This window comes from Lissotriton vulgaris, chromosome 1_1 (assembly GCF_964263255.1).
Source record: "Lissotriton vulgaris chromosome 1_1, aLisVul1.2, whole genome shotgun sequence".
Taxonomy (NCBI): Eukaryota; Metazoa; Chordata; class Amphibia; order Caudata; family Salamandridae; genus Lissotriton; species Lissotriton vulgaris.
In genome coordinates, this window is record NC_141685.1 from 1350673974 (window position 1) to 1350686549 (window position 12576).

The following is a 12576-nucleotide window of genomic DNA, read 5'->3' on the forward strand; positions in this document are numbered from 1 at the left end:
ATGTTGGAACGCAAGTTATTGTTGTATATTAAACCCATTCCATAGTCTCTCATGTAAGCAGAAACAGATTTATTCATATGTTTCCGTGCTTTCTCAAATTGTGGAAAAAATTGGTTGGACCACTTACATTTCTGTCTTTGACATATATTGGAATATACCAAGGCAGTTTGGGGAAAAAGTGTCATCAAATGAAGAAAGGTGTTCTTTAAAAGCATTTCAAGACCAACCCCAGTCATAGTGCCCAAATCATTTCCACCACAGTGCACTATTAAGAGGTCAGGGTTTGGCAGATGCATACATTTTTTTTATTCAAAACATATAAAATATATTTTTGCGTTAAAATAAGAATACATTTTACAGCTTTTGATATTTGCTATTAAAAAAACATTGAAATTCACTGAAAAAACCATAGGTTATAGACCATATATAGTTAGGAATTAGCATTTACAAAACCTTAAAAATTCACTGAAAAAACCATAGGTTATAGACCATATATAGTTAGGAATTAGCATGATGTCACTGACCATGTCATGAATGATGTAATATGTGACATCATTAGCAGTGGATTGCGGGTGCGCGATATATAGTTAGTGGAACTAACTATATATGCAAATTTCAATGGTTTTGTGCGAGTAAAATAAGGTTTTGTAAATGCTAATCCCTAACTATATATGGTGTATAACCTATGGTTTTTTCAGTGAATATATATATATATATATTTCATGATGATCATCTGGGATCATTTAAAAACGTTTCTAGAGATATTTTATGTTAATAAATGCCTTTCATGGATTCTTACAAACACAATCAACAGAAAAAAGATTGGTAAACAATCAGGGATATTCCTTGCGTTGAGGGAGAGAATGGCAGGCAGCTATGGAAAAGAGAGGACGTGAAGATACTCAATAGTCAGTGAATGCTGGGAAGTGTGAAATGCGCTGCAAAGGAACACATTGAACAGTTTTAAAATCTCATGTTCTAAAACGTCATGAACATATTTACCTAGCTAAAAGCCAATAAAATTGTAACTGAAGAATGTAACTACATAACTTAATTATTGGTTTAATTCTGACAACGTTTTGGAGCCAGACCTGCCTGTAAGATAGTGCAGTAGTCACTTGATAGCAAGTACTGTGTGCAAGCTCCAGGCCATGGGCTGAGAGGTCAGTAGGGTCACTCAGCTAAGCATCTCAAACTTTTATAGGATAATATGAACTTCCTGTCGCTTGCAGAAGTACAATGGCACAACACTACTGCAACTAGAACTATGAACAACAGAAGTGCTTGTTAAAAGCACATTCTAAAATATTATGGGGCATATGTATCAAGAAAGCATTTTGAGAGTCCTTAATAGCGAATTTTAGCGATTCGTTATTAAGGACTCGCAAAAGGCAATGTATGTAGGATTCACAATATTAATTGGGATTCCTAGGTATTTCTTAATTGCGAATCGCAAATTGTGCTTCGCAATTAAGGAATACCTTCCCATTCATTCCTATGGGAATGAATGGGAAGACATTCGCAATTTAAGAGTACCCATAAGGTACTCGCAAATTGTGAATGCAATTTCAAGTGTGCAAAGGTGTCAAAAGGACACTCTGTTGCACCCCTGAAATAAGCATGTGTGCACATGTTGCGCACATACATGCCCTAAAGGCACGTATGTGCGCCACATGGCACTTTGAAAAATGCAAAAAAGTACATTTTTCAAAGAAATCGCACAACTTGTTTGCTTCCTTAAGTGCATTTAAGGAATGGCAATTTGCGATTCCTTAAATGCATTTACAGAATAAGGAATCGCAAATTTTGTGATTCCCTATTGTGCGAGAGCCTTTTGGGATGATACATCCCAAAAGGGTTTTTCCCGTTCGCAAACGGGCCGATTCTGAGAATCCGCCTGCTTGTGAACGAGAAAAAGGCTTCATACATATGCCCCTATAAGCGTACACTTTTTATCAGTCCGTGCAGGAAGTCTGATGTCCGTTTCCAATATGAATTCTGAGTGTGATGTCATCAGTGCAGCAACCCCTCATAAAATGTCTTTGCTTCTCTTCACAGGGAAGAGGCCGCATCAGTGTGAGATCTGCCAGAAAGCCTTCAAGCACAAACACCACCTCATCGAGCACTCAAGGCTTCACTCAGGGGAGAAGCCGTACCAATGCAACAAGTGTGGCAAGCGGTTCTCACACTCAGGGTCCTACTCACAGCACATGAACCACCGCTATGCCTACTGCAGAAAAGACGATGCCAGCGAGTTCCTAGAGGAACCCCTGGGGAACCCACGGAGTGTGGAAGAGAGCCCTGAGAGATCCCCCAGTCCCACCAGAGTATTAGGGAGCAGCCTGGTTGATCCTCAACTGCCACACCCCTGCCACAACTATGAAAATGAGGTAACCGTCAATGCCAACTATGCAAAACGGCCTGGCCAAGAGCTTCTTCCGAACATGGTGCCATGAAATGTCAGACCACTTAGGTTTCTTGTTTTCCCTATATGTCCAGGCTAGAACGTGCATACTGCATGCTGCAAGTAAGACATTTAGGCCACAGATGTGGGTGCAAACAAGTTAACAATCCAAGGAGGTATTTATTCTTAGGAAGACACAGACCGTGACTCAGGAGGTCCTTTGAAGGAAGCTTTGATCTTCACTCTTGAAATTTTGGCGGACCAAGTCAACTTCATTATGGCGCATTATAGCTGATGGATCAGTTGCACAGACCGATAAAATTATGACACCAAACAGCAGTACATGACAAAATGGTGTTCAGGTACAGGTTCCTCGGGATGAACATCTAGTGGATCCATCATGTACCTGATCTTTGATCTCATGAACTTAAATTTCGGGAAAATGCACATATAAGTCTCCTTTAATGGTTTTTACAAGAAGAAAGCATACAAACACCACTAGCGTACAATTCGGGTGGAGGCCCTGTTAGTGGCACCGCCCATGACCTTCTATCCCTGCTAATATGATGGCTGAACTGCGAATCTGAGCTTGCACTGGTTTTATTTTTACAGATTTCTGACACCACTATAAAAAACACTTACAAACTGCAATTCTGTCTTAGGGGAAAGGACTTTGTGTCATCCACTTACTTCAGTCCAGGAAATGCACAGCATGAAACAAGGGGACATATCACGGAGTAGACACAAGTTACCCGGCATTGAAAACTTGGTGAAGTATAACTGCAAAAGCAATATTTGTTATTCCTCATGACCACTCCAAATGCAGTCAGTAAGGCACAATATCTGCATGGTGGGCATAGCAGTCACCTCTGCTCTTCAGGCTTTGGAAACAGCATTTGCTTGAGGCGGAAGACCACTAGAAGTGCCAGGATGCCCAAGCAAAGCACCAGGGAACTTAAGGAAACTCAAGTGACCAACCAAATATTCTATTACTGTTTTCGATCAGATGGTCTCCTGTTGCCTGGCATGAATGTGCCTACATGAGCCTACTACTGGATGATCCTGGGACCCGCTATTTCATATCTATAACTAATGTACAAAATACTACAATAACTTTTAACTGGTGACTGGTGTGCCCTACTGCCTTTTAAGCTCTAGTTCCTTTATTTTATTTTCGACCTGGAGGATGGTATGGGAGAGATGAAGCAATTACATTATCGCATCCCGTAAGCACTTGTTTGTAAATAACGTTAGGGCTGATTCCCGTGGTTGCTGTTCGTTTTAAAGGGCTATTTTACTCCTTGCAGTAAAGCATCCATACGCGCTCCCTGGTTACACCACCAGACTCCGAACCGCAAAGAAAACTGACTGTGAGGAAAAGGTGCAAAAGTGCACATGGAGCAGTGAGCAAAACTGCATATTATTGCTAATTTTCAGATGTGTTATGTGTAAAAAGAGCACATTCTTATTTAATATGTGCACAAAGTGACTGTGTTTACATCCGGTTGCAGATGTTTTGTGGAAGCTGCTACATGGCATAGTGCCAATTAGCAAAAGTCTCAAAGCATCCAACCCACTAACAGATTTCTCACAGATACACGGAGGGACATTAGGTTTTTCCCTAACTCCCTTGAAAAGCTTTTACATTGACTATCATGCTCCCTCCACTAATTATGACGTATGCGGTTATGACGGATTGAATACACAGAACAGGTTGAAGCCGCTTAGTATTATTGCAAATATTATTGTCAGTATTGTTTGTATTCATTTTAATTATTGACACTTCACGTCCAAGTTTATATTTTTTATTGTCCTAAGTGTTGATCATTAGCATTTTCGTCAAGTGTAATTCTTCGAAAAGAAAGCAGTGCAGGAGCATAAGCCATACTGGAGTAATTTGGCCAGCAGGTTCCTGTTTTGAACAAGAGCCATTAATCCTCAGGAGAAGTCCAAGTTCAATCTTTGCCGCACTTTGGGAAAAAAACCTTTATGTGGGTTTCTTTTCAGAGTGTTGCGGTCCTTTGCCACTCGCTGCGTATTACCTATGCAAATGGCGTATTTCATTGTTCAGTCTCATTATCTGCCCACTCTGCTGTGTTCCATTTCAAAGACCCCTGTTGAGCTTTACATATTGCACCAGCAAGGGCAGAAGCTCAGTTGTAAATTGAAGTTCACTTTTAACCACTAGAGATTTAGAGGAAGAATCTCAAAGCTGACTGTTTTGCATTCTGTTCTGTTGCTGACTCTAAGGCAATCTTAAATCCTATGCCCATGCTAGTTATTCCCTACAGCTGACACCATTGAATACCTCGTAAGGGGTAGGAGGCTCTACATATAAAATACTAATACCATAACATTCTCAGTTTCCCTGCAGTCAAACACGAAGAAGTAACCAAAAAGCATACAATTCTTAACAAAAGATCACCAAATTGGCTTTTATTAAGTAGTGATTCATTTTAAGGACACACTAGGTGAGAGCTGCCTCAACTAGCTAAGTATCTTTGTTGCCCCACAATCTGATAATGGTACCCCAAACTCTAATTTCAACCTTCATCTGTATACAGGTACGTGAGGCCTAAAGACTGTGAACTGTAGTCTGGGGTCCACGGAGTACAAATATCCCAGATATATTTTACTTTGATTTAACTTTTTCTAGTCCTCTTTTTGATCCAACGAAGATGAAAGTTAACACAAACAGTTTTGATCAAAGCCTTTCCTGATATTTTACTTTGAGACCGCCACTTTTGACATGCATGGAGACATGTTTTCTTGGGTGATGCCTACTTATGGCAAGTCTTCTGTAAGAAGCAACGTGACATAAGATTTTGACAAAAATCTACAGCATTACAAAACACACGTGCAATGGGGGAAAGACTACTTAGAGTGGCCTTTTGTCATGAAGATCAACTTCGTACGGTCCTGACACACAAGTCAGTTTTATTTTGCTACCTGGTGACTGTGGCAATTGTAGTCTCACTTTTTTATTTTGATGACCGGCCGACAGGTCACAGGAGTGACAGGACCCAAAGTGCTGTTGGCCTAAAACCTAGCACTAATATGGGGCCCGTTGGTAGAAATGTGTTTGATTACTAGCCCTGAAATATATGGAGACTATATACTGAGAATGGTTGCGCTAGTGATAGAATCAATTCAATGTTTCCATTTTTTCAAGCATGTTTAGCTGAAGATATGGGGACAAGAGGTGGACTGGTGAAGGCAAACTCACATTTTCATGGTTAGAAAGTAATGAAAGAATACACAACTCAGAGGGACTAAAGCTGGCATGCTCAGACAGCTCAAATATGCGACCAGGGCAGCCATGTGTATGTGTACAATTTTCCTATCCTCAACAACACCCTACTGCGGCATGGTCACTCAACAAAACACAACTTGTACGGGGAGATGCATCAGACTGGGGCTTCATTCACTTTTGCTGTAAATTAATCAAGTCGTAAACATTAAAGCTGTGTGAAAAGTCACTCAGCATTCGCAATACACTTCCTTCATATGTTGCCCTATTGTTAAATTCTCCCCTTTTCAGGGCATTTACACTGTCTGCTTACAAGAGGGAAATTATGTCTTTGGGGAAGAAAAGATGAAAGGTGTAGTACCACATATGCAGGGCCACTTGAAATTATGTGATTATGTAGCTATTTGTGCATTATTATAGATTTACTGTATTTGCCACATAATCCTTTATCTGCTGCATAATCTGCTGATTTTAACAAAAACAAATTGTTTCTAGCTCAAATGGTTCAAAAGTTACTAAAAACGCAGCAGTACGTAATACCACGCAGTGGCAGGCCTTTTGTAAAGTTTGACTGGTCACTCTCTGTTACTTATTGCTATATTTGGGTATTAAAATGGAACTAACAAATTACACACAATACTCAGGTGTTAACAAGTGTAAAAAGTACAAAATAATGAAGTAATGCTATTTAAAAATGTGCTGTAGTACGTCGCATCATTTTCCTTTTCTTGCCACATAATTTATTCAACCCTACCCTGTAATTTGGCCCTTTCCTACAGCATAATTCCAGTTTACCTGCATATGCACAACAAACAGAGACCTCCAGCCTTGAACGCTTAAAAAAGATAGCCTTCCAAACAGTAGTGGGTAGATGGGAACTTAAGAACAGGGCTGAAACCCCTTTTGTTTCTGATTCGGCATTAGCCGTGACAGCCAATTTACAGCCCTGGGTAGATGTCAATTAGGCGTAGCCAGGGTACCACCAGTGGCTCCCTTTTTAGTGCCTCAGGAATGGCAGGGACGAGCAGAATTCACTCCTTGCCATTGTCCTAGCCTTTCAGCATAAAGAAAGAAGCCTCTGAGATAGGGTGACCAGAATTACAAAACAGGCAGTAAGAACATATATAAGATGTAATGTTTAAACCAAGTAGCTTCCCTGTGAATTAAATTGCTCACTTGGAACAACTGCTAACTATGCTCGCTTTGTAATACATTAAAAACACCACCTTTCTAGTCGACCAGTCGACCAAAAACCGGGAAATGAGCTACATTTCTTTACATCTGCCCGGACAGCTGGTGAAAAACGGGGTCCGTCTTGGCAAATCCGGGACGCCTGGTCACCCTATCAGAGATGCTAAGAGTGGCACAAGAGGACAACCCGGTGACGTCTCTGTGGGTAAAGCGGTGAGTGATGTCACTTCCACTGTCCCTTGCATTTTGGGGAATCGATGTCCTTGCAGCTCTGCCATGAAAACTTCGCGCTTCACTGTTGGCTAGTTGGCTTCTCAGCATAAGTTTATAGAAGAGGAGACAACCACAATCTCCTTGCCATGTACATTCCCAAAGAAAACATCTCTAGTCTCCAGATGTGGAGTCACCAGCCTGGGAGACGCCCCACCCGGCGGTGTATCAGCTGTTCCTAGGAGCCCGCCCTCCTCCTCGCGCAGAATGTACAGGGCGGCGCTCTCTGGCCGGGATTACTCAACGTGCAGCTGGGCTCTCACCTGTGAGTAATTGCAGGCCAACGGTCAATGGCATTTTCGCAGCAGCACCGAATTGCAGCAGGCGCATTGTTTGTTTTATAACCCGAACAGATGCTTGGGTAATATCAACAAATACTTGACGCACTATTCTGCGGTGTTTGATTCAAGAATGTACTTGCAGGACTCAAACCGAGATATACAATCTCGTATCTAACTCTATAGTCTGTTGCTGAACTTTCAAAATAACTGATTTTCTTTCAGATACTTTTTTAAATTTCCCAAACCGTAATATAAATCGGTTTCCACTCTCGGTTTATCAACGTTTTTCATAACCTCTTCAACTTAGGAGCAGAGAGAAATTTGTGTGACAATAGACAGCTCTGCACATTTTATCCAAATTATGAATTAAAAGCACATCACGCAGAGGGCTCTGGTCTGTTTTACTGAGTAAATGGTCTCTTCTTCAAAGGGCTTCATTTATAATTCTTTAAAAAACTTGATCTCTGAGCTTGAAGAGTCACACATTTAGAGAAACCCTTTACAGTAAGGCTTGGCAGACACGGCTACCTTATGACTACTACTGATATGGACATTATGTGGTACTAATGACTGGTCACACCGCAAGCAACTAGGAAAGCCGCACTGTCTGCTGTGTCAAAGATTTATTAGCATTCAAGTGAAACTGTTCTTAGAACGGTCTATGTGTAGAATTAGTTTCATATTGTTAGTATCTTTACCCTGTAACCCAGAACCATGGCTGTAACAAAGTGAGATTTGGGAGGAGTGAAACTTAAATTTCTCAACTGAAACTGCAGTGGACTGCAGGGTGGAGGGGTGAGATGACCAAGACTCGGGGTGGACTGGTCCCATGAGGAACGAGATCAATACTGATGTGCATTAGGTGGGCCTCTGTCCAGGGTGGAACAGTGGGCGATAAACAATGGGTTAGGACACTACACCAAGCGATTGCTAGTGGTTAGACTGTTTGCTACCTTTGTCCCATCAACATTTGGGTGTTTGATTGCCAGTATTATGACGGAAAACCCGAGACTGGCGCAGCTTTCCAAGTCTACTATTGCCAATTATTTGTGAATTCCTTAATGTAGTATGGTTGTATCCATTCAAGGAGTATTTCTATGGGTACAGATTTACTTCTTTTTTTGTTAAGCCTCATGCACAAGTTTCTATTTTGCCAATCGCCAGAATTAGAAAATTATTATATGAACTGTACCATGACTTCCTCTCCACCTCAATGGCCCACGTTTCAAAATCTGAGCATGCCGTACAGTGGAAGCCTCTGAATCCATGTCCCTAAACTGGACAGTGAGATGACCCGGTATAAAAAGGTACTTGTTAAAGTGATAAAGGGTCAATGGGGCATATTACCAACAACTAGCGATGATTATCGCTATGTTGGTTTAGAGGCAATATTATTATCGCCGAGCTCTGCCGATTTTTATCGCTTAGGAGCCTTGCTATTATCAAGGTTTATCTTCTAAGCGATAAAAATCGGCCGAAATGCATGAATATCGCTGTAAAGTCAGCGATATTAATGGATTACCGAGCAAATGCTCCTAGCCATGTTATCCACCTACCATTGGATAACATGGCTAAGAACAGCTCTGGGCAGGCGTTAGCTTTTGGAGATAATCGCGCTTAGCGCGATTATTTCCGAAAGTTGGTAATAGGAGATAGAGATGTTAGCGACTGTTTCCAGTCGCTAACATCTTGGCATGCCCACTTTGCATGTCATTAGCGATAATTATCGCCGACATGCAAAGTGGGCACCTAAATGCCCGCTATCTCCTACTAGCTGTCGCTAACTGGTATTAGCGACAGCTAGGTAATAGGGCGATACAATTATCGCCGCTTTAGCAGGAAAAATTCCCGCTAAAGCGGCGATAATGCCCTTGGTAATATGCCCCAATATTTCTTATGTATCCAAAGGAAGGCAAACTTCACCTAGGTGTTTCTAAGTATGCCAAATGGCCTTCTACTGGTTTGTAAAAGCGCCTAAAAGCAATGCAAATTGAAGTGCTACACTATACACAACACATTAAATTAGCTAGCAAGGTTGAAACCACATGATATTACTTAGCAGTAAAACTTGGTGGGCCTACATTCCCTACCAGGGAAACATCAACATTGCTGATCAGTAGTATATCAAGCGTTGATAATGCAAATCATTTTCGTTGTGGTACAGTGGAAAGTTTTTCTCAAGATTCATTAGAAAACACACAGTAGGTACCACGTATGCATGAGAACTGCATACACAGAAATGATACAGTATGAGTATCAACAGTGCAAGATTTTCACAAACACACACCCGTCAGCTCCGTATAATGCAGACATAAACAATGACAGCTTCCTTCCCACAAACAGGTAAAGCCTGTGCAGAGACTGTGCAAGCTTCCCTTACAGAACAGATACAGCACAGAAAGATGCAATGTAATCTTCCTCAACGAGCATAGGACGATTATTGCAAAGGCAGGAGTTCCTTAAGTGTCTTGGAGGTCTTATACTGAAGCACCTCAAAGTCCCTTATGATGTCATTACCTGTAATCCTATTTTGGTTTCAAATAGCCAAAACAAGATTAATCATGGTGTGGTGCTACTGCACCCAGTGTTCCTGGTTCGGGTAATCATACATTTTTACTGAGAACAATTGTCCAGGCTGCGCCTGGAGATTTTGTCATCAATAAAATCTCCCAGATTACAGCTTCACGTGGGAATCAGTGTGGAAACACCAATATCTGCGGGTTTCCCCCAACAACAGAAACAAACTACAGGGGATCAACTTGTGATGCGCTGTTAAAAGGTGACCTACGCCTGCTGATACTCTGAGGTGCCCTGTTAATGCCCCCTAACATTGGGCCACTCACAACGAGAGCCTAAGCAGGCAAACATTAAGCCAAGGCCACAGAGAGCAAGAGGAATGCCAGGGTTCAAATGGAGCATTATAACCTAGAAAAACTGTGGCTTTGTTATGACTCCCAGGTACGGCCACATATGGAGTGTTGGGTACAGTTCTCGTGTCTTCATGTGAAGTCAAGTCCAATTTTATTGGACTTCGCAGGCGTGCCAAGTCCAGTTCTGGAGGTCACCTATGCCCTAGTGTGTTGAGTTCTGGAGGTCACCTCTACCCTAGTGTGTTGAGTTCTGGAGGTCACCTCTGCCCTAATGTGTTGAGTTCTGGAGCCCAAATGTGTTGAGTTCTGGAGGTCACCTCTGCCCTAATGTGTTGAGTTCTGGAGGTCACTTCTGCCCTAATGTGTTGAGTTCTGGAGGTCACCTCTGCCCTAAAGTATTGAGTTCTGGAGGTCACCTCTGCCTTGTGTTGAGTTCTGGAGGTCACCTCTGCCCTAATGTGTTGAGTTCTGGAGGTCATCTCTCTGCCCTAAAGTATTGAGTTCTGGAAGTCACCTCTGCCCTAATGTGTTAAGTTATTGAGGCCACCTCTGCCCTAATGTGTTGAGTTCTGGAGGTCACCTCTCTGCCTTAAAGTGTTGAGTTCTGGAGGTCACCTCTCTGCCCTAAAGTGTTGAGTTCTGGAGGGCGACTCTACCCTAATGTGTTAAGTTCTTGTGGTCATCTCTGCTCTAAAGTGTTGAGTTCTGGAGGGCGACTCTGCCCTAATGTGTTAAGTTCTTGTGGTCATCTCTGCTCCATAGTGTTGAGTTCTGGAGGTCACCTCTGCCCTAATGTGTTAAGTTCTGGAGGCCACCTCTTGCGAAGTGAGTCCCATCTTTGAATTTATCTGCAGCACTAGCTCAGATTGTGCATGGGGCGGGTTGTAAGCTGTGGTTTGAATGCTCTCCTGTCTATCAGACTCTCATCAGTGCGGCTTCTAATACACACGTAAGATCACACCAAGTACTTGTGAGAAACTAGGATTAGAAGGCTTGTCCTTTTTTGTCACATTCACTGCACCGTGTCTGTGTTAAGCTTGAACCCCAGTATTTGTGTAGGAAAGAAGTCGGAGTAGTTTGTTTCCTGTTTCCTGTGCAAGTGCTGCTCGAACTGCAGCAGGTTACACTTCGGATTAGGTGGAGGAGCCAGGAGGTGGTGATTCTGGAAAAAGAAGACTCCAACAAAACCAATGACAAAACTCATTTCACACGATCGCAATCAACCAGTTGCTCGTCGTCGAAGTAACCTTGGTGACATACAGCTGGACAAAGATATTCTAAATAAATAATATATTTCTGGAAATTTGACTGGTTGGCAACCTGTTAGCATTCGACTGAAATGATTGCCTTCCGCATGGACGTGTGTAAATCACAGTTGTTTACAATTCTGATGTGATTTTAACATTACACTATGACACATTTTCGTATGCATTCTTAAATCTGGCACGCACTTGTAGTGCAGCGTCAAGTGGCTATTTTTTCTAAATATAAATAAAAAAGCACTTTGGTCCAACCTGGTTTTCTTTTATATATTGTAATAAAATATATATATATGCTTTTATGGCTTCTGCCAGAAACTTGTCATTCACTGTTAATAAAGCATTTTGCACCAGGAGACTGTGTTTTATTGTCCTTAATTTCTGTCTTACACGTGGGGGCAGGTTTGAGGTACAGGCCATGGATTTAAATGTCTTGACACTTAGGACCAATGTTGATTGAGAGACATTTGAATACGAAAGTTCTCATGCACTGTGCTTTGGATTACAGAGTTATATGAAAACTAATCTACCATGCATGTCTTCTGCACACTGCATAGCCCCAAACTCCAGCCAGTAACATATGGGAACATTTAATGCACGTCTCCTGGCTGGGTATTGGATGAAATGGGAAAGGTTACTGATAGCCGGCTTCAGTAACCTTAAGAATGATTTAAAAATGTGTGATAAAGCAAAGTTGTTAAATTTTGGAAAGACGTGCACATTCTGGAGGAGAATTCACCACTGCAATTTCCTATCACTACGTAGTGGGAATGTGAAATATAAATGTAACACTTACTTCAAAAATCAGTGCAATTTTCACTTCTACCAAAATGTAGATAACACTCTCAGCGTCTCAATTAAAGTTTGCAGGGAGAGGAGCAGCCTCACAAACTGGCATTGCTCTCACCCTGTCAGAAGTGTAGTTCCACAACCACTTTTTGAAATGCGGGAACTGTAGGGTTTCTGACAGAATTGTCAAAATTGATTTTCCAACCTATCCTTCACAGAGCCACTAGATCAAAGTGATTGGCATGGAGCAACCGCCACTGTT

The 12576-nt window shown here is 41.8% G+C and overlaps 1 protein-coding gene across 2 annotated transcripts in view; it reads left to right on the forward strand.

The window, feature by feature from the left end:
• Window positions 1-11881, forward strand: part of LOC147749151 (zinc finger E-box-binding homeobox 1-like) — a 380330-nt gene extending 368449 nt beyond the window's left edge. For both annotated transcript variants that reach the window (XM_086966617.1, XM_086966619.1), the window contains one exon: window positions 2059-11881. In XM_086966617.1, the coding sequence (XP_086822743.1) occupies window positions 2059-2456 (398 nt within the window). In that variant the 3' untranslated portion in view covers window positions 2457-11881. The remainder of the gene's footprint in view (window positions 1-2058) is intronic.
• The last annotated feature ends 695 nt before the right edge of the window (window positions 11882-12576 follow it).